We start from the raw sequence: 22,702 nt of genomic DNA, 5'->3' as shown, positions 1-22,702 counted from the left end.
CAGGGACGGCATGGAAGAACACCAGTAAGCCAGTGACTCAGCCCCCGTAATAGGGGTAGAGGCAGAGAATCCCAGTGGAAAGAGGGGAAACCGGCCAGGCAGAGACAGCAAGGGCGGTTCGTTGCTCCAGCCTTTCCGTTCACCTTCACACCCCTGGGTCAGACTACACTTAATCATAGGACCTACTGAAGAGATGTGTCTTCAGTAAAGACTTAAAGGTTGAGACTAAAAATGGAGCTCTATAGGAGAAAGCCCTGCCTCCAGCTGTTTGCTTAGAAATTCTAGGAACAATTAGGAGGCCCGCGTCTTGTGACCGTAGCGTACGTGTAGGTATGTACGGCAGGACCAAATCGGAAAGATAGGTAGGAGCAAGCTCATGTAATGCTTTGTAGGTTAGCAGTAAAACCTTGAAATCAGCCCTTGCCTTAACAGGAAGCCAGTGTAGGGAGGCTAGCACTGAAGTTTATTTAGTGCTTTATCCGGGTAGCTGGAAAGTAGAGCATTGCAGTAGTCCAACCTAGAAGTAACAAAGGCATGGATTAATTTTTCTGCGTCATTTTTGGACAGAAAGTTTCAGATTTTTGCAATGTTACGTAGATGGAAAAAAGCTGTCCTTGAAACAGTCTTGATATGTTCTTCAAAAGAGAGATCAGGGTCCAGAGTAACGCCGAGGTCCTTCACAGTTTTATTTGAGACGACTGTACAACCATCCAGATTAATTATCAGATTCAACAGAAGATCTCTTTGTTTTCTGGGACCTAGAACAAGCATCTCTGTTTTGTCCGAGTTTAAGAGTAGAAAGTTTGCAGCCATCCACTTCCTTATGTCTGAGACACAGGCTTCTAGCGAGGGCAATTTTGGGGCTTCACCATGTTTCATTGAAATGTACAGCTGTGTGTCATTCGCATAGCAGTGAAATTTAACATAATGTTTTTGAATGACATCCCGAAGAGGTCCTAAAACGGAACCTTGAGGAACACCGAAATTTACAGTTGATTTGTCAGAGGACAAACCAATCACAGAGACAAACTGATATCTTTCCGACAGATAAGACCTAAACCAGGCCAGAACTTGTCCATGTAGACCAATTTGGGTTTCCAATCTCTCCAAAAGAATGTGGTGATCGATGGTATCAAAAGCAGCACTAAGATCTAGGAGCACGAGGACAGACGCAGAACCTCGGTCTGACATCATTAAAAGGTAATTTACCACCTTTACAAGTGCAGTCTCAGTGCTATGATGGGGTCTAAAACCAGACTGAAGTGTTTTGTGTACATTGTTTGTCTTCAGGAAGGCAGTGAGTTGCTGCGCAACAGCTTTTTCTAACATTTTTGAGAGGAATGGAAGATTCGATATAGGCCGATAGTTTTTTATAATTTCTGGGTCAAGATTTGGCTTTTTCAAGAGAGGCTGTATTACTGCCACTTTTAGTGAGTTTGGTACACATCCGGTAGATAGAGAGCCGTTTATTATGTTCAACATAGGAGGGCCAAGCACAGGAAGCAGCTCTTTCAGTAGTTTAGTTGGAATAGGGTCCAGTATGCAGCTTGAAGGTTTAGAGGCCATGATTATTTTCATATAAGTATATGGATGAGTGATGGCCGAGCGGCATAGGCAAGGTGCAATATAAAATACAGTATATACATGTGATATGAGTAATGTAAGATATGTAAACATTATTAAAGTGGCATTGTTTAAAGTGACTAGTGATCCATTTATTAAGGTGGCCAGTGATTGGGTCTCAATGTAGGCAGCAGCCTCTCTGAGTTAGTGATTGCTGTTTAGCAGTCTGATGGCCTTGAGATCTCTCGGTCCCAGCTTTGACGCACCTGTACTGTACTGACCTCGCCTTCTGGATGATAGCGGTGTGAACAGACAGTGGCTCGGGTGGTTGTTGTCCTTGATGATCTTTTTCACCTTCCTGTGACATCGGGTGCTGTAGGTGTCATGGAGGGCAGGTTGTTTGCCCCCGGTGATGCGTTGTGCAGACCTCACTACCCTCTGGAGAGACTTGCTGTTGAGGGCAGTGCAGTTGCCATACCAGGCTGTGATACAGCCCAACACGATGCTCTTGATTGTGCATCTGTAAAAGTTTGTCATGGTTTTGGGTGACAAGCCAAATTTCTTCAGCCTCCTGAGGTTGAAGAGGTGCTGTTGCACCTTCTTCACCACACTGTCTGTGTGGGTGGACCATTTCAGTTTGTCCATGATGTGTACGCAGAGGAACTTTCCACCTTCTCCACTGCTGTCCTTTCGATGTGGATGGGGGGTGCTCCCTCTGTTGTTTCCTGAAGTCCACAACCATCTCTTTTGTTTTCTTGACGTTGAGTGAGAGGTTATTTTCCTGACACCACACTCTGAGTGCCCTCACCTCCTCCCTGTAGGCTGTCTCGTTGTTGTTGGTGATCAAGCCCACTACTGTTGTATCTTCTGCAAACTTGATGATTGAGTTGGAGGCGTGCATGGCCACGCAGTCGTGGGTGAACAGGGATCACAGGAGAGGGCTGAGCCCCTGTGGGGCCCCAGTGTTGAAGGTCAGCGAAGTGGAGATGTTGTTTCCTACCTTCACCACTTGGGGGTGGCCCGCCAGAAAGTCCAAGACCCAATTGCACAGGTTGGAAGCACTCAAACAGACTTGGTCTAGCTGATCTGGATACTTTTGTAGCCTACATTTATTTTTTAAATACTTTTTGTTGTTTATTTTGTTTAACAAGCGCTTTGAGATTTTGTCCGTAATGAAAGTGTTATATAAGTTAAATAAATAATTTATTATAATTATTAAAACATTATTATAATGCATTATAACACTTGCCATGAGCGTTGTTTTAAGATAATCTCATAACGATTCTGACTAAAAAACAGGTATTTGGAGTAAATCAAACCTGCTGTCTCCTACTACCAGTCTCTATGGCCTGTCTCCTACTACCAGTCTCCATGGGCCTGTCTCTATCTACCAGTCTCTATGGACCTGTCTCTTACTACCAGTCTCTATGGGCCTGTCTCTTACTACCAGTCTCTATGGACCTGTCTCCTACTACCAGTCTCTATGGGCCTGTCTCTTACTACCAGTCTCTATGGGCCTGTCTCTTACTACCAGTCTCTATGGGCCTGTCTCTATCTACCATTCTCTATGGGCCTGTCTCTTACTACCAGTCTCTATGGGCCTGTCTCCTACTACCAGTCTCTATGGGTCTGTCTCTTACTACCAGTCTCTATGGGCCTGTCTCTTACTACCAGTCTCCATGGGCCTGTCTCTTACTACCAGTCTCTATGGGTCTGTCTCTTACTACCAGTCTCTATGGGCCTGTCTCTTACTACCAGTCTCTATGGGCCTGTCTCTTACTACCAGTCTCTATGGGCCTGTCTCTTACTACCAGTCTCCATGGGCCTGTCTCTTACTACCAGTCTCTATGGGTCTGTCTCCTACTACCAGTCTCTATGGGCCTGTCTCCTACTACCAGTCTCTATGGGCCTGTCTCCTACTACCAGTCTCTATGGGCCTGTCTCCTACTACCAGTCTCTATGGACCTGTCTCTTACTACCAGTCTCTATGGGCCTGTCTCTTACTACCTGTCTCTATGGACCTGTCTCTTACTACCAGTCTCTATGGGTCTGTCTCTTACTACCAGTCTCTATGGGCCTGTCTCTTACTACCAGTCTCTATGGGCCTGTCTCTATCTACCAGTCTCTATGGGCCTGTCTCTTACTACCAGTCTCTATGGGCCTGTCTCTTACTACCAGTCTCCATGGGCCTGTCTCTTACTACCAGTCTCTATGGGCCTGTCTCTTACTACCAGTCTCTATGGGCCTGTCTCTTACTACCAGTCTCTATGGACCTGTCTCTTACTACCAGTCTCCATGGGCCTGTCTCCTACTACCAGTCTCTATGGGCCTGTCTCCTATTACCTGTCTCCATGGGCCTGTCTTCTACTACCTGTCTCCTGGGCCTGTCTCCTACTACCTGTCTCCTGGGCCTGTCTCCTACTACCTGTCTCCTGGGCCTGTCTCCTACTACCTGTCTCCATGGGCCTGTCTCCTACTACCTGTCTCCTGGGCCTGTCTCCTACTACCTGTCTCCTGGGCTCTCTCGTCAGAGACTGAATCTGAACAGAACACACCTTATCACAGCTCTTCTCTGTCTCTCTGGCATGCTCTCTAGGCCAGATCATCGTTCTACAACCTGGTCTTTTAGCGTGATCTGCCAGACACACACCTAGCCCAGCCTGTCAGGAGCCGTGCCCTTTTATCTACTGGGTTTACCTGCTGGCCCAGGTTGAAAGGCTGTTTATTTGACACCTAATGTGTTGACAGGTGTCAGGGCCGTCAGGGCCCAGAAAACCGCCTTTCCCTTTGTCTTCCCCCAGCCAGAGGGAAGGAGTGAAGGAGGGAAGGATGCATCTCCTCCTCCTCCACCTCCTGAAGGCCCTAGGGTGTTCCTGTGGTGGCGTATGTTTCCAGTTCTCTCCCAGGAGGTTATGGGGCTTTAACCAGCCCAAACGGGTCCCCGGGGAACAACATTAAGCCTTAAACACCTCAGTGCTTCTGCTCTGTTTGTTTTGCAGCTGGTCTTTATGTTGATGACTTGTTTGTTTGTCTGTCTGTCCTCTCGCTTGTTTAACGCCGTTGTATTTGAAGGAAGGAAATGTCTTTTGTTCGATGAATTAGAAAAACATAAACGCTTAAAAACACATCAGGCTTAGTTATCTTTTTTCTTTTGTCATTATGTTTAATAAAGTTGTATATCTTGTAATTGGCATTACAAAATATAATTGCAATTTCTCGTAATGTCAAATGTTTAGTATAACGTCATATTATATCGCATCACTAAATGTAATTGTCATGATCTAATAACCTATAACGTAATGCTCTATGTCAATCCTGTACAGGTGTTCATATCAATTGTCACAGAAAAAAACACCCTACATTTCTCCTTGACGGAATGACGTTTTACCTCCAAACTGATCCTAATGCCTGGGAGATGTCTGTCTGACTGACAGAGTGAGTGAACTCAAATGAATGATGAGTCTCTCTGTGATGTTGTGCACACGGAATGACGAGGTAAAAGACTTGTCTCTGTGATGTTTTGCACGGACAGAATGTGGTCAGGCCTGGTCTGTCACTGTTCTGAGGAAAGTGCCACTTATATACACTGATTTACCCACAAGGCCGCAGGCAGGCCGGTCCCTTCTGATGACAGCTTTTCATTTTCAAAATGACTTTGAGTATCAGTACCTACATCTGTGATAGTGGGGAGGAAACCTCTGTCTACGTGTGAGTGAGTGATGGGACATATGTTGTGAGATGGTTTAGATAATGCTTGGGAATCAATGTGGAAGGTCACACCATGCACCACACCACTGTCCTCTCAACTATCTGACTGCAGTTACTATGGTGTTAGAGGCAGAGGGTTCTCTTCAGTCACTATGGTGTTAGAGGCAGAGGGTTCTCTTCAGTCACTATGGTGTTAGAGGCAGAGGGTTCTCTTCAGTCACTATGGTGTTAGAGGCAGAGGGTTCTCTTCAGTCACTATGGTGTTAGAGGCAGAGGAGGGTTCTCTTCAGTCACTATGGTGTTAGAGGCAGAGGGTTCTCGTCAGTTACTATGGTGTTAGAGGCAGAGGGTTCTCTTCAGTCACTATGGTGTTAGAGGCAGAGGAGGGTTCTCTTCAGTCACTATGGTGTTAGAGGCAGAGGAGGGTTCTCTTCAGTCACTATGGTGTTAGAGGCAGAGGAGGGTTCTCTTCAGTCACTATGGTGTTAGAGGCAGAGGGTTCTCGTCAGTTACTATGGTGTTAGAGGCAGAGGGTTCTCTTCAGTCACTATGGTGTTAGAGGCAGAGGAGGGTTCTCTTCAGTCACTATGGTGTTAGAGACAGAGGGTTCTCTTCAGTCACTATGGTGTTAGAGGCAGAGGAGGGTTCTCTTCAGTCACTATGGTGTTAGACGCAGAGGGTTCTCTTCAGTCACTATGGTGTTAGAGGCAGAGGAGGGTTCTCTTCAGTCACTATGGTGTTAGAGGCAGAGGAGGGTTCTCTTCAGTTACTATGGTGTTAGAGGCAGAGGAGGGTTCTCTTCAGTTACTATGGTGTTAGAGGCAGAGGGTTCTCTTCAGTCACTATGGTGTTAGAGGCAGAGGGTTCTCTTCAGTCACTATGGTGTTAGAGGCAGAGGAGGGTTCTCTTCAGTCACTATGGTGTTAGAGGCAGAGGGTTCTCTTCAGTCACTATGGTGTTAGAAGCAGAGGGTTCTCTTCAGTTACTATGGTGTTAGACGCAGAGGGTTCTCTTCAGTCACTATGGTGTTAGAGGCAGAGGGTTCTCTTCAGTCACTATGGTGTTAGAAGCAGAGGGTTCTCTTCAGTCACTATGGTGTTAGAGGCAGAGGAGGGTTCTCTTCAGTTACTATGGTGTTAGAGGCAGAGGAGGGTTCTCTTCAGTTACTATGGTGTTAGAGGCAGAGGGTTCTCTTCAGTCACTATGGTGTTAGAGGCAGAGGGTTCTCTTCAGTCACTATGGTGTTAGAGGCAGAGGAGGGTTCTCTTCAGGCACTATGGTGTTAGAGGCAGAGGGTTCTCTTCAGTCACTATGGTGTTAGAGGCAGAGGAGGGTTCTCTTCAGTCACTATGGTGTTAGAGGCAGAGGAGGGTTCTCTTCAGTCACTATGGTGTTAGAGGCAGAGGAGGGTTCTCTTCAGTCACTATGGTGTTAGAGACAGAGGAGGGTTCTCTTCAGTCACTATGGTGTTAGAGGCAGAGGAGGGTTCTCTTCAGTCACTATGGGGTTAGAGGCAGAGGAGGGTTCTCTTCAGTCACTATGGTGTTAGAGGCAGAGGAGGGTTCTCTTCAGTCACTATGGTGTTAGAGGCAGAGGAGGGTTCTCTTCAGCATTGTGTGACATAAGTCATCTCAGACACTCCTGCTGAGTAGATTAGATTCGATTAGAATCACTTTATTATCCCTTTGGGGAGATTCTGCTTGTAGTGTTGTGAACAAAATAGGACAATACAGGACATAAACAATCAAACCGGACAAGACCACACAGTGCATTGTTGTGTATTGTCTTCTTTATCCTATTGTAGAAGTATATGGTGCTCTATAAGAGCTCATAGTCCATAAAGTCCATGAGGAGTTAGATCTGGAACAGTCATGATGGGCTCACAGACTTCCTGTTTCCATAATAATTAGCCCCTATCATTGGCCAAGTTGTAGCCTATCGTCGTTGGGGATGTCATGTAGAACGCTATAGATTCACCACATCCTTCACCATGAACCAGAAGGATTCTAGACAGAGAAATATGTTTCCAGAATAGATCTAGAAATGTCAGAAGTTGCCCATTTAACTATAGTATGTCATTATAGTGACGCAAGTTATACATCACATTAGATTACATATCATTTCTATGGTAAAGTAACAGATAGTTTACGTCTTATTCAATGTAACTTTTAGTTTAACGTCTACCTGTAGGAATAGGAACCGCAGGGTTATCATTGACTATGTAACTTTTAGTTTAACGTCTGCCTGTAGGAATAGCAACCGCAGGGTTATCATTGACTATGCAACTTTTAGTTTAACGTCTGCCTGTAGGAATAGGAACCGCAGGGTTATCATTGACTATGTAACTTTTAGTTTAACGTCTGCCTGTAGGAATAGGAACCGCAGGGTTATCATTGACTATGTAACTTTTAGTTTAACGTCTGCCTGTAGGAATAGGAACCGCAGGGTTATCATTGACTATGTAACTTTTAGTTTAACGTCTGCCTGTAGGAATAGGAACCGCAGAGTTATCATTGACTATGCAGATCGTTTTGGTGGCGAAAAGTCTATATTTTGAGTATGGGGTCCATTCATTGACGACATCTCACAGACGGTATATTTTTGTTCCAGACCCTAACCAACTGAAATTAGCCAAGTGCCTCTTAGTGAGGCCTACTTAACACTTGTTGTCGAGGACAAATTTCTCCAGGAGGTGTAGTACCATTAACTAAACTCCGACATGTTTTCACCTGTATGAGAGCTATGCCAAAAATGTCATAACTCACTGTTTCCCAGGGTTTAAAGCAAAGACATGACGTTATACCAGAGACGAGGCAGTCGGCAGATGAGGGAGACTGATAGGTTTACCCCTACAGAAACAGAAACAAATAGCTCCCGTTCAGGATCTAATCTACACTGTTAATCTGTGTGTGTAATGAACATGTCATTAATTGTGTCATGGCATATCCAGTGACTGGCAGAACAGTAGACGTGTTGGCTGGTTATTCTGACAGACAAATGAGAGAGTAAATAGAATTAATTCATCATTGTTGTCTCCAGTTTGAGGGATTTTACAGTAATAAATAATAGAAGGATTGAAGTATTTATTTTCGTCTATGAGATTGATTTTAGCCATGTAATAAAAGACATTATTACGTCAAAAGCTGTAAACGAATGCCACATTAGCATGGCCCTAATATCAAGGTTAAAATCTGATTTGTATCCCTATAACTACCTATTTGTATGTGTATTTCTGTATAAAACAAATATTACATTTTGAATGTCTATATCTGTTTTTCTATGCAAGTTTTCTTGTTGTGATTAATTAATATAACGTCTTAATAACGTGACATGTCCATAAATCCAAACCCCAAATCATCTTCATCAGTGTTACATCATCTGCTGGGCCGGATCAGTCATAGGACTGATGTACAGATACAGACTGGAACGACATGCACCTGGGACAGAGCGGGATTGGGTTTCATTGGAAGGCAGGCAGCGCTACCTCCAAGCCTGTTGATTTATACAGTGTAACTGACTTGTTTAAGACATTAATCTTCCTTATTTGATGGGACGGCTGAACAAACAACACCACGGTGTCTTAAGCTGATGGAAGCTAACTACGACCACAAGACAAGACTCCAGTTGTAATACGCTCTGGAACTACACTGAGACCTCTAGTGTTTTATCTCAGGAACTCTCTTGAACTCATGTTGCAAGGACAAACATTACATACCGGTATATACAAATACTGTACGTATATGAACAAATATTAATTATACACATTGTATACAATTGATATGAACATGAATATATTGAACAAAGTATACAGAACTAAAAGGAAAAAAAATATGTGAGATGTCAAATCTAAATGGCCCGTATGTTCAAAGCCTTGTGGACATTTAGGTTTGAGTCATTTGTAAATGTAGAAAGCAGGAGATGGGGTTGGACAGGAGGGTGCGAGGCAGACCATCTGTACATGGAGCCCTGCCTACAAGACCATTTGGCTCTGGGTGAGGTGGTATAGTAGGACCTGCTAGTGCTGAATGGCTGGTCATGTATGAACAGGGTTGGTGCTGGTTAATGGCTGGTCATGTCTGAACAGGGTTGGTGCTGGTTAATGGATGGTCATGTATGAACAGGGTTGGTGCTGGTTATTGGCTGGTCATGTCTGAATAGGGTTGGTGCTGGTTAATGGCTGGTCATGTCTGAACAGGGTTGGTGCTGGTTAATGGCTGGTCATGTCTGGACAGGGTTGGTGCTGGTTAATGGCTGGTCATGTCTGGACAGGGTTGGTGCTGGTTATTGGCTGGTCATGTATGAACAGGGTTGGTGCTGGTTAATGGCTGGTCATGTCTGGACAGGGTTGGTGCTGGTTAATGGCTGGTCATGTCTGAACAGGGTTGGTGCTGGTTAATGGATGGTCATGTCTGGACAGGGTTGGTGCTGGTTATTGGCTGGTCATGTATGAACAGGGTTGGTGCTGGTTAATGGATGGTCATGTATGAACAGGGTTGGTGCTGGTTAATGGCTGGTCATGACTGGACAGGGTTGGTGCTGGTTAATGGCTGGTTATGTATGAACAGGGTTGGTGCTGGTTAATGGCTGGTTATGTATGAACAGGGTTGGTGCTGGTAAATGGCTGGTCATGTCTGAACAGGGTTGGTGCTGGTGAATGGCTGGTCATGTATGAACAGGGTTGGTGCTGGTTAATGGCTGGTCATGTATGAACAGGGTTGGTGCTGGTTAATGGCTGGTTATGTATGAACAGGGTTGGTGCTGGTTAATGGCTGGTCATGTCTGAATAGGGTTGGTGCTGGTTAATGGCTGGTCATGTATGAACAGGGTTGGTGCTGGTTAATGGCTGGTCATGTATGAACAGGTTTGGTGCTGGTTAATGGCTGGTCATGTCTGAATAGGGTTGGTGCTGGTGAATGGCTGGTCATGTATGAACAGGGTTGGTGCTGGTGAATGGCTGGTCATGTATGAACAGGGTTGGTGCTGGTTAATGGCTGGTCATGTATGAACAGGGTTGGTGCTGGTTAAAGGCTGGTTATGTATGAACAGGGTTGGTGCTGGTTAATGGCTGGTCATGTCTGAATAGGGTTGGTGCTGGTTAATGGCTGGTCATGTATGAACAGGGTTGGTGCTGGTTAATGGCTGGTCATGTATGAACAGGTTTGGTGCTGGTTAATGGCTGGTCATGTATGAACAGGGTTGGTGCTGGTTAATGGCTGGTTATGTATGAACAGGGTTGGTGCTGGTTAATGGCTGGTCATGTATGAACAGGGTTGGTGCTGGTTAATGGCTGGTAATGTATGAACAGGGTTGGTGCTGGTTAATGGCTGGTCATGTCTGAATAGGGTTGGTGCTGGTTAATGGCTGGTCATGTATGAACAGGGTTGGTGCTGGTTATTGGCTGGTCATGTATGAACAGGGTTGGTGCTGGTTAATGGATGGTCATGTATGAACAGGGTTGGTGCTGGTTAATGGCTGGTCATGACTGGACAGGGTTGGTGCTGGTTAATGGCTGGTTATGTATGAACAGGGTTGGTGCTGGTTAATGGCTGGTTATGTATGAACAGGGTTGGTGCTGGTAAATGGCTGGTCATGTCTGAACAGGGTTGGTGCTGGTGAATGGCTGGTCATGTATGAACAGGGTTGGTGCTGGTTAATGGCTGGTCATGTATGAACAGGGTTGGTGCTGGTTAATGGCTGGTTATGTATGAACAGGGTTGGTGCTGGTTAATGGCTGGTCATGTCTGAATAGGGTTGGTGCTGGTTAATGGCTGGTCATGTATGAACAGGGTTGGTGCTGGTTAATGGCTGGTCATGTATGAACAGGTTTGGTGCTGGTTAATGGCTGGTCATGTCTGAATAGGGTTGGTGCTGGTGAATGGCTGGTCATGTATGAACAGGGTTGGTGCTGGTGAATGGCTGGTCATGTATGAACAGGGTTGGTGCTGGTTAATGGCTGGTCATGTATGAACAGGGTTGGTGCTGGTTAAAGGCTGGTTATGTATGAACAGGGTTGGTGCTGGTTAATGGCTGGTCATGTCTGAATAGGGTTGGTGCTGGTTAATGGCTGGTCATGTATGAACAGGGTTGGTGCTGGTTAATGGCTGGTCATGTATGAACAGGTTTGGTGCTGGTTAATGGCTGGTCATGTATGAACAGGGTTGGTGCTGGTTAATGGCTGGTTATGTATGAACAGGGTTGGTGCTGGTTAATGGCTGGTCATGTATGAACAGGGTTGGTGCTGGTTAATGGCTGGTAATGTATGAACAGGGTTGGTGCTGGTTAATGGCTGGTCATGTATGAACAGGGTTGGTGCTAGTGCTGATTGGATGGTCATGTCTGAACAGGGTTGGTGCTGGTTAATGGCTGGTCATGTATGAACAGGGTTGGTGCTGGTTAATAGCTGGTCATGTATGAACAGGGTTGGTGCTGGTTAATGGCTGGTCATGTATGAACAGGGTTGGTGCTAGTTAATGGCTGGTCATGTATGAACAGGGTTGGTGCTGGTTAATGGCTGGTTATGTATGAACAGGGTTGGTGCTGGTTAATGGCTGGTCATGTGTGAACAGGGTTGGTGCTGGTTAATAGCTGGTCATGTGTGAACAGGGTTGGTGCTGGTTAATGGCTGGTCATGTATGAACAGGGTTGGTGCTGGTTAATGGCTGGTCATGTATGAACAGGGTTGGTGCTGGTTAATGGCTGGTCATGTATGAACAGGGTTGGTGCTGGTTAATGGCTGGTCATGTATGAACAGGGTTGGTGCTGGTTAATGGCTGGTCATGTATGAACAGGGTTGGTGCTGGTTAATGGCTGGTCATGTATGAACAGGGTTGGTGCTGGTTAATGGCTGGTCATGTATGAACAGGGTTGGTGCTGGTTAATGGCTGGTCATGTATGAACAGGGTTGGTGCTGGTTAATGGCTGGTCATGTATGAACAGGGTTGGTGCTGGTTAATGGCTGGTCATGTATGAACAGGGTTGGTGCTGGTTAATGGCTGGTCATGTATGAACAGGGTTGGTGCTGGTTAATGGCTGGTCATGTATGAACAGGGTTGGTGCTGGTTAATGGCTGGTCATGTATGAACAGGGTTGGTGCTGGTTAATGGCTGGTCATGTATGAACAGGGTTGGTGCTGGTTAATGGCTGGTCATGTATGAACAGGGTTGGTGCTGGTTAATGGCTGGTCATGTATGAACAGGGTTGGTGCTGGTTAATGGCTGGTCATGTATGAACAGGGTTGGTGCTGGTTAATGGCTGGTCATGTATGAACAGGTTTGGTGCTGGTTAATGGCTGGTCATGTATGAACAGGGTTGGTGCTGGTTAATGGCTGGTCATGTATGAACAGGGTTGGTGCTGGTTAATGGCTGGTCATGTATGAACAGGGTTGGTGCTGGTTAATGGCTGGTCATGACTGAACAGGGTTGGTGCTGGTTAATGGCTGGTCATGTATGAACAGGGTTGGTGCTGGTTAATGGCTGGTCATGTATGAACAGGGTTGGTGCTGGTTAATGGCTGGTCATGTATGAACAGGGTTGGTGCTGGTTAATGGCTGGTCATGTATGAACAGGGTTGGTGCTGGTTAATGGCTGGTCATGTATGAACAGGGTTGGTGCTGGTTAATGGCTGGTCATGTCTGAACAGGGTTGGTGCTGGTTAATGGCTGGTCATGTATGAACAGGGTTGGTGCTGGTTAATGGCTGGTCATGTATGAACAGGGTTGGTGCTGGTTAATGGCTGGTCATGTATGAACAGGGTTGGTGCTGGTTAATGGCTGGTCATGTCTGAACAGGGTTGGTGCTGGTTAATGGCTGGTCATGTATGAACAGGGTTGGTGCTGGTTAATGGCTGGTCATGTATGAACAGGGTTGGTGCTGGTTAATGGCTGGTCATGTATGAACAGGGTTGGTGCTGGTTAATGGCTGGTCATGTATGAACAGGGTTGGTGCTGGTTAATGGCTGGTCATGTATGAACAGGGTTGGTGCTGGTTAATGGCTGGTCATGTATGAACAGGGTTGGTGCTGGTTAATGGCTGGTCATGTATGAACAGGGTTGGTGCTGGTTAATGGCTGGTCATGACTGGACAGGGTTTTTCTCACCTCACTTCAGTATTTTTCTCACAGAGGTTTATCTGGATATACAGTGTAACATAAACAAGTCAAATGTATATCATTAGCTTTTAATGAATTTGTGATGTGTTTTTCACAGTCTGTAATGGCCATCAATTCCTGAAATGAAACACACTGGAGAGAATGGAGAAAATGACTTGCCGAGTTGCATTTTTGTCTGAATTTAAAACAAATAAGGTAAAATAATTGTTAGGATGCCACCAAAATCGACTAAAACCCAAGGCGGGTCGAGAACAGGCAGAACACAGTGAAAGAGATGGTGGGGGGACTACACCTTCTTTTCCTCAAAGCTGTTTTCCCTAGGGTGCAATTTTCACCTTTTTTGTTCTAAGCAAATGCGATGAAAAACACCTCAGTTACCACAAATAGCAGTTGGCAATAACCTACAGAAATGTGCACGAGGTTTTTAATTCCCCACTTGGTAATTTAAGGGGTTATCGTTGCCTGTAATAAAATAATGGAAATTATTATAAATAAAGGCACTAGAAGCAGTCCATTTCACACGTTATTAATCAGACATGAAGACACAGAGCAGAGGTAACGGCAACATTATTTTCAGTCGTCTGTTAATGAATATGGGGGATATGCTTTTATTTCTGAGCAATTAGGAAATGATGATGAGACAGGGACAGGTATGGCACTAAATTCACACAGCTAATGATGCACAGAGGGACCAAGACAATTCAGGTGTGTTCAAAACACGGTCATGACACCAGACACTGCTCCTCGTCTCTCTTTGTACTCCACCTCCCAGGAAAGATTAACGGTAGAACAGAGTTGTACTTCCCTGTCGAGACTCTGTTTCACCAGGAAGCATTGTGGGTGTTTGGCTTGGTGATAACTTTAAATGTTGTTAACCTCTAACAATAAACAAAGACCATTTATAGGAAAAATATAATAGTAAAAAAAAAAAAAAAGGAAAATGAGGAAGTAACAAAGGACAGGTCACCATTTCAGCATTTACAGGTTCAGCCTCCGGTCTACGGTTAGTTGTTATGCTAGCCAGGCTGCATGTGTCTGTGTGCAGGTGGGGTTGACATGCTCCTCATTGTGACTGGGAGTTGTAATAGGATGCTGCAGTGTGTGTCATTGGAGATGTAAACACAGAAAGGTGTTCCTCCAGTCCTGTGAAATGCCCTGGGAACTGGGTGACACCACAGCCAGGGGTTTGACCTGCAGTTAGCGTGGAGCCCCACCAGGTATTGTCCTGGCTTGTCAAACATCCACTGACATAATGATCCTTTTTACATCCGCTGAGCAAACGGTTCCGCTGCCGGCCGCAACAAGACAGAGAACGGGTGAAAGGGATGAGAGTGGTCCCACGTTCACCTCCTCTGCTCCCCATCTGCCCTGAGCAAAGCACCGGGAAGGGATGGGGGAAATCAAGCCCCAGGGTGCAAAAGCCACCAATGAATGTGTCAATCAGCTTCCCCTTAGCGGTTGTTGTTAGTGACATCTAACACACAGTGGGAGTGGATGAGGTCATGACTGCAGGGTAAATTAGTGTAGAAGTTATGAACTAATTAATAGTTTATTAACAGTTTCTAAACTACTTAATAAACCTTTTTCAACATTATAAAGTATACCTTAAACATTGTCAGCATCTTTGTTGCATACTCACATTGATTAGACGAATATATAATGTTCATAATGTTCATTATGACGGCCTTTTTCTTTCAGTGAAAACATACCAGTGAAATCAAATAAGGTGACAGTAGAGAAGATAATACGGAAAAGGACACAGCCAAAGCAATACTCATCAAGTCTTTCCACCCAACTGTCCTGTTCTGCCCCCTAGCGTTTATCCCGGTGAATTACACACAGTATGGAAAAACAACCACGTGCGGAAAAGGACACAGCCAAAGCAATACTCATCAAGTCTTTCCACCCAACTGTCCTGTTCTGCCCCCTAGCGTTTATCACGGTGAATTACACACAGTATGGAGAAACAACCACGTGCTACTTGCCACTAAAAGCAGTTTAACATATATCTGAGAAGAGCCTTTTGGTAGAAATAGGAAGAGAATAAACACTAAATAATACAGCAAGAGAATATGACTTCCCCGTTTGTCAGATGGAATATAAAAAGTTAAAAAATAATGAACACTAGCTTATTACTCTCGTGTGGCGCAGCGGTCTAAGGCACTGCATCTCAGTGTTAGAGGTGTGTTTGGGAGTCCCATAGGACAATTGTCCCAGCGGTGTAGGCCGTCATTGTAAATAAGAACTTGTTCTTAACTGACTTGCCTAGTTAAACAAACGAATGAAAACTATTTACATTTCACACAACCTGCCCCCTAGTGGAGACAATGACACATTTCACACAAACACTTGCAGTTCAGATGCAGCTGTTTATTGTGACCTCCTCTCTCCTTCTAGATCTATCCGCTACCTTCGAAGAGAGGAGCATCAGCTAAATGATTCAAATGAAAATGTAAAACCAACAAAATGTAAAACACAGAAGTAAATGCAAGAATAACAAAATTACATGAACTACCTCTCACATTTAGTACTAGTAAAATACTGATTAAAAGTGCTAGTGCATCAGAAGAAAAAATATATTTTTAAACACAGAAATGCTTCTGTTTCTTTGTTACTTAAAAAAAAGTCAAAAAAATATCCATTGTCCTCATCTGCAAAAAAAAGAACAAAATCAAACTGCCAACATGGCAATCTATTTTCCATATTCTATAAAAGAGTATAAACATATCCCAATACAAAGGCAGTTGTCTAAAGTAACTGTTTAAATGGTATATATTGCATTATATTCTGTAACGTCTATTCCATACTGAGTGATGTAAAACCTTGACACTGCATTTTGATAGACGTAATAGTGTCTCGATAGGAAGCTAGATAAAACATTTTTTTTTTAGCTACTAAGTTTGTACTACATGATTGAACATCTGTCTACAACCGCAAGTCAAACCCTCAAAGTGAACACTGTCACATTCACCTAGAATATTCTCAGTTGAACAGTAACACAACTATGAGAATGTCATTTGAATGATAATCTCAGTTAAACAGCAGGAGTCAGTTAAGTCCAACAGCCCCAAAAACAGTCCTTTTGTATGAACACCATACTGCTATAGAAAACATGATGTACTGTAAGGCACAGCAGGTACAAAACTGGACTAAAAACATTATTTGGCATCAGGTTTCATCAAACATGTGACTATAGCCTTTTGTAAAGGTACCTGGACTTTGGTTGTCAAAGTAAGGTTAGGGTTGCAAAAAGTCCCGAAACATTCCCAAAAGCCCCTGCTTTTTCAGAAATCCCACTTGAAGAATTTCAGGGTGGAGGAATCACTCATTATGTATTCCTTCCTGATTCTTAGAATCCTCCAAGAAGGGATTTCTGAAAAAAAAAAAAAAAACTACTTTCAGAAGTAGGGGAACGTTTCCGGATTCAGGATCCATGCTTACAACCCTAGACAGGATTAAGACCGAGGTAACCCTGACTGTCCTGTTCGGATCAGCTGGGGGAGATCTCAGACACTATGGGGAAGGACGGGAAGGTAGGACAGGAGTCTCTGTGCTTCAGTTTAAACATGAGTTGCTCTTTCTCCTGGGTGAGCCTCTGACAGAGACCTGTCTGCCTGTCTAACACCCCCTGAAGGTCCAGGTGCTCCTTGGAGAGCTGCCTACAGACAGGAGCACAGGGAAGGATATATAATCAGAAGAGAACACATTTATCAACATTGACAGTTTAGGACAGAAAGACATTGATAATGACCTAAAAAAAAAAAAATCTGTAGCAAAGTACTTTATAGTCAATCTTTTGCTGACCTCAAATTACTATTCTTCATCAAAATCCTACATGCATTGTCATAAGTAGAAGTAGCACTAAAAACTAATCCAGCATCTATATAAACTACACAAGTTTGGATGGTGAAATGTAACTTTTACACTTAAGTACTGTAAACTGCCATAACTTGCTTCCACTAAGAAATATCCCTCCACTTTCTCCACCAAGTGGCGCCACATTCACATCTTATGTAAATGCAATAGCCGTTTCCTATATTTGAGTTTGCTTGAACAGAACTTGTTAAGTTGTTAATCTATTTACAACCTTGTTGCCATGTATTCTTCTACAATGTGACTTCCTGGTAACAACATTAACTCCAGGGTAACTGACTGACTGTTCCCAACAACTCCAGGGTAACTGACTGACTGTTCCCAACAACTCCAGGGTAACTGACTGACTGTTCCCAACAACTCCAGGGTAACTGACTGACTGTACCCAACAACTCCAGGGTAACTGACTGACTGTACCCAACAACTCCAGGGTAACTGACTGACTGTACCCAACAACTCCAGGGTAACTGACTGACTGTACCCAACAACTCCAGGGTAACTGACTGACTGTTCCCAACAACTCCAGGGTAACTGACTGACTGTTCCCAACAACTCCAGGGTAACTGACTGTTCCCAACAACTCCAGGGTAACTGACTGTTCCCAACAACTCCAGGGTAACTGACTGTTCCCAACAACTCCAGGGTAACTGACTGTTCCCAACAACTCTAGGGTAACTGACTGTTCCCAACAACTCCTGGGTAACTGACTGTTCCCAACAACTCCTGGGTAACTGACTGTTCCCAACAACTCCAGGGTAACTGACTGACTGTACCCAACAACTCCAGGGTAACTGACTGACTGTACCCAACAACTCCAGGGTAACTGACTGACTGTACCCAACAACTCCAGGGTAACTGACTGACTGTACCCAACAACTCCAGGGTAACTGACTGACTGTACCCAACAACTCCAGGGTAACTGACTGACTGTTCCCAACAACTCCAGGGTAACTGACTGACTGTTCCCAACAACTCCAGGGTAACTGACTGTTCCCAACAACTCCAGGGTAACTGACTGTTCCCAACAACTCCAGGGTAACTGACTGTTCCCAACAACTCCAGGGTAACTGACTGTTCCCAACAACTCCTGGGTAACTGACTGTTCCCAACAACTCCAGGGTAACTGACTGTTCCCAACAACTCCTGGGTAACTGACTGTTCCCAACAACTCCTGGGTAACTGACTGTTCCAACAGAGAGACAGAGACGGTGTGGATATCATATGGTCTTACTGTAGAAGGCTTTGATGGTTGTCGATCCGAACCCTCAGGTCCTCATTGTTCTGTAGAACATTTATGACCTGGTCTTCTAGAGAGAGATTCTTCTCCACCTGACAGGGTAGAAATAAAACAGAGTAAGGACCCAATCAGCAATCAGGGTGGTGAAGACGACATGTTGACATTCACAGACTTTGTGAAACTATAACCCAGAGTATTTTTTGACAATGCAGAGCACCTCAGATGTCTTGTTTCGGTTTGATTTCCTCTGTAAAGTGTATTGAGACTGCGATGATGCAGTTTAAATAAAGAATGACTTGAATTAGACTATAGCAGAAATCTCAAAGAGTCAGATGCCTGGACTAGTCTGTCAGCCAGTCCCCAGTCCAAGTCCCAGTCTCTGTTCCCTACCAGAACCTGCATCTGTAGCAGTTTGTTCCCCTGCGCCTGAATACGTTCACTCTTCATCTCAATGACAAACAGCAGACTCTCCTGCTCCCGCTCCCAGAATGGCCCAGGACTGCCGTGGGCCTGGAGAGAGAGAGGGAGGGGAAAGAGAGAGGTGTGAGAGAAAGAGAGGGGAAAGAGAGAAGGAGAGGGGAAAGAGAGAAGGAGAGGGGAAAGAGAGAAGGAGAGAGAAGGAGAGAGAAGGAGAGGGGAAAGAGAGGAGAGGGGAAAGAGAGAAGGAGAGGGGAAAGAGAGAAGGAGAGGGGAAAGAGAGAAGGAGAGGGGAAAGAGAGGAGAGGGGAAAGAGAGAAGGAGAGAGAAGGAGAGAAGGGGAGGGGAAAGAGGGAGCGAGAAAGGGAGGGGAAAGAGAATGAGAGAGAAGGAGGAGTATAAAATTAACAGCATACTAACGAAACCTGGAGACCAGATGTCTAAAGCAACAGTCCAACTAAGTGAACTGGTTACGGGATTATGCACACGCCACGCAGAAACAAACACACTGTGCAGACACGTGTACACACACACACACACACACACCTGAATGTTCCGCTGCAGGTCCTTCTTGAAGGTAGACTCGTCAACTCTCTTCTTTAACTGATTGTACACGTAGAGCTCTGTGGTCAGCTCCTCTACCTCGTCCTTGAAAAGAATACCCACTGGTCAGTTCTGTACTTCCTATTACACAGTTAGAAGGTACGGGATGCTGTATAGACCACAGTACATCAAAACAGGTGATACAAACTGATCAAGTTAAAGAGACAACTAAACACACACCTTCAACGTTTTCTCAGCTGCCTGGTGGGTCTCTGTTAGTCGTTTTGTCTCTTCACTCTGTATCCTCTGCCGTTCTGTAAGGAATAATAGGGATTCTACATCTAATTACATGGGCAGGAATAACATCCGTCAATGATTACTCATTCTAGAACCAACAGAAAAGCATCCGTCAATGATTACTCATTCTAGAACCAACAGAAAAGCATCCGTCAATGATTACTCATTCTAGAACCAACAGAAAAGCATCCGTCAATGATTACTCATTCTAGAACCAACAGAAAAGCATCCGTCAATGATTACTCATTCTAGAACCAACAGAAAAGCATCCGTCAATGATTACTCATTCTAGAACCAACAGAAAAGCATCCGTCAATGATTACTCATTCTAGAACCAACAGAAAAGCATCCGTCAATGATTACTCATTCTAGAACCAACAGAAAAACAGTCAATGATTACTCATTCTAGAACCAACAGAAAAACATCTGTCAATGATTACTCATTCTAGAACCAACAGAAAAACAGTCAATGATTACTCATTCTAGAACCAACAGAAAAACAGTCAATTATTACTCATTCTAAAACAAATAGAAAACAAAATGCAGTTCCAAAACAAAATAATCAATATGGTTATAAGATCTACAGAAGTTATTTGACATGGTCTCGTCTTGCCTTCCAGCTGTCTCTCATGCTGCTCTGCAGTCCTCTGGCTCTTCTCCCCATAGAGAACAGTCAGGTCAGCAGCCGTCTCTGTTTTCACCTGGAGATGATCAACACCACAAGGACAGGGTTGAAGCCATGTACAGCCACACTTGTCATAGGAGATAGACAAAGTCAATATCAAATATAAACAAACAGTGAGACCTTTGTTATATAAACAAGCGTATAATACCAGATGAGCCAGCCATAACTCACTGTTGTACCAGGTGTATAATACCAGATGACTCAGCCATAACTCACTGTTGTACCAGGTGTATAATACCAGATGACTCAGCCATAACTCACTGTTGTACCAGGTGTATAATACCAGATGAGCCAGCCATAACTCACTGTTGTACCAGGTGTATAATACCAGATGAGCCAGCCATAAAACTCACTGTTGTACCAGGTGTATAATACCAGATGAGCCAGCCATAAAACTCACTGTTGTACCAGGTGTATAATACCAGATGAGCCAGCCATAAAACTCACTGTTGTACCAGGTGTATAATACCAGATGAGCCAGCCATAAAACTCACTGTTGTACCAGGTGTATAATACCAGATGAGCCAGCCATAAAACTCACTGTTGTACCAGGTGTATAATACCAGATGAGCCAGCCATAAAACTCACTGTTGTACCAGGTGTATAATACCAGATGAGCCAGCCATAAAACTCACTGTTGTACCAGGTGTATAATACCAGATGAGCCAGCCATAAAACTCACTGTTGTACCAGGTGTATAATACCAGATGAGCCAGCCATAAAACTCACTGTTGTACCAGGTGTATAATACCAGATGAGCCAGCCATAAAACTCACTGTTGTACCAGGTGTATAATACCAGATGAGCCAGCCATAAAACTCACTGTTGTACCAGGTGTATAATACCAGATGAGCCAGCCATAAAACTCACTGTTGTACCAGGTGTATAATACCAGATGAGCCAGCCATAAAACTCACTGTTGTACCAGGTGTATAATACCAGATGAGCCAGCCATAAAACTCACTGTTGTACCAGGTGTATAATACCAGATGAGCCAGCCATAAAACTCACTGTTGTACCAGGTGTATAATACCAGATGAGCCAGCCATAAAACTCACTGTTGTACCAGGTGTATAATACCAGATGAGCCAGCCATAAAACTCACTGTTGTACCAGGTGTATAATACCAGATGAGCCAGCCATAAAACTCACTGTTGTACCAGGTGTATAATACCAGATGAGCCAGCCATAAAACTCACTGTTGTACCAGGTGTATAATACCAGATGAGCCAGCCATAAACTCACTGTTGTACCAGGTGTATAATACCAGATGACTCAGCCATAACTCACTGTTGTACCAGGTGTATAATACCAGATGACTCCAGCCATAACTCACTGTTGTACCAGGTGTATAATACCAGATGAGCCAGCCATAAACTCACTGTTGTACCAGGTGTATAATACCAGATGAGCCAGCCATAAAACTCACTGTTGTACCAGGTGTATAATACCAGATGAGCCAGCCATAAAACTCACTGTTGTACCAGGTGTATAATACCAGATGAGCCAGCCATAAAACTCACTGTTGTACCAGGTGTATAATACCAGATGAGCCAGCCATAAAACTCACTGTTGTACCAGGTGTATAATACCAGATGAGCCAGCCATAAAACTCACTGTTGTACCAGGTGTATAATACCAGATGAGCCAGCCATAAAACTCACTGTTGTACCAGGTGTATAATACCAGATGAGCCAGCCATAAAACTCACTGTTGTACCAGGTGTATAATACCAGATGAGCCAGCCATAAAACTCACTGTTGTACCAGGTGTATAATACCAGATGAGCCAGCCATAAAACTCACTGTTGTACCAGGTGTATAATACCAGATGAGCCAGCCATAAAACTCACTGTTGTACCAGGTGTATAATACCAGATGAGCCAGCCATAAAACTCACTGTTGTACCAGGTGTATAATACCAGATGAGCCAGCCATAAAACTCACTGTTGTACCAGGTGTATAATACCAGATGAGCCAGCCATAAAACTCACTGTTGTACCAGGTGTATAATACCAGATGAGCCAGCCATAAAACTCACTGTTGTACCAGGTGTATAATACCAGATGAGCCAGCCATAAAACTCACTGTTGTACCAGGTGTATAATACCAGATGAGCCAGCCATAAAACTCACTGTTGTACCAGGTGTATAATACCAGATGAGCCAGCCATAAAACTCACTGTTGTACCAGGTGTATAATACCAGATGAGCCAGCCATAAACTCACTGTTGTACCAGGTGTATAATACCAGATGAGCCAGCCATAAAACTC

At 44.3% G+C, this 22,702-nt stretch overlaps 1 protein-coding gene across 2 annotated transcripts in view; it reads right to left on the bottom strand.

Moving 5' to 3' along the window:
* Nucleotides 1-15,733: 15,733 nt before the first annotated feature.
* The window catches only part of LOC115167286 (coiled-coil domain-containing protein 69), a 39,587-nt gene continuing 32,618 nt past the window's right edge, over nt 15,734-22,702 (bottom strand). For both annotated transcript variants that reach the window (XM_029721557.1, XM_029721567.1), the window contains 6 exons: nt 20,359-20,446; nt 19,689-19,762; nt 19,452-19,553; nt 18,879-18,998; nt 18,483-18,580; nt 15,734-17,037 (listed from right to left, as the gene is read on the bottom strand). In XM_029721557.1, the coding sequence (XP_029577417.1) occupies nt 16,869-17,037; nt 18,483-18,580; nt 18,879-18,998; nt 19,452-19,553; nt 19,689-19,762; nt 20,359-20,446 (651 nt within the window). In that variant the 3' untranslated portion in view covers nt 15,734-16,868. The remainder of the gene's footprint in view (nt 17,038-18,482; nt 18,581-18,878; nt 18,999-19,451; nt 19,554-19,688; nt 19,763-20,358; nt 20,447-22,702) is intronic.

Source organism: Salmo trutta, chromosome 3 (assembly GCF_901001165.1).
Source record: "Salmo trutta chromosome 3, fSalTru1.1, whole genome shotgun sequence".
NCBI classification, from domain to species: Eukaryota; Metazoa; Chordata; class Actinopteri; order Salmoniformes; family Salmonidae; genus Salmo; species Salmo trutta.
Note: the sequence above shows the minus strand (reverse complement) of the source record. Positions and strands in the feature narration are given on the sequence as shown.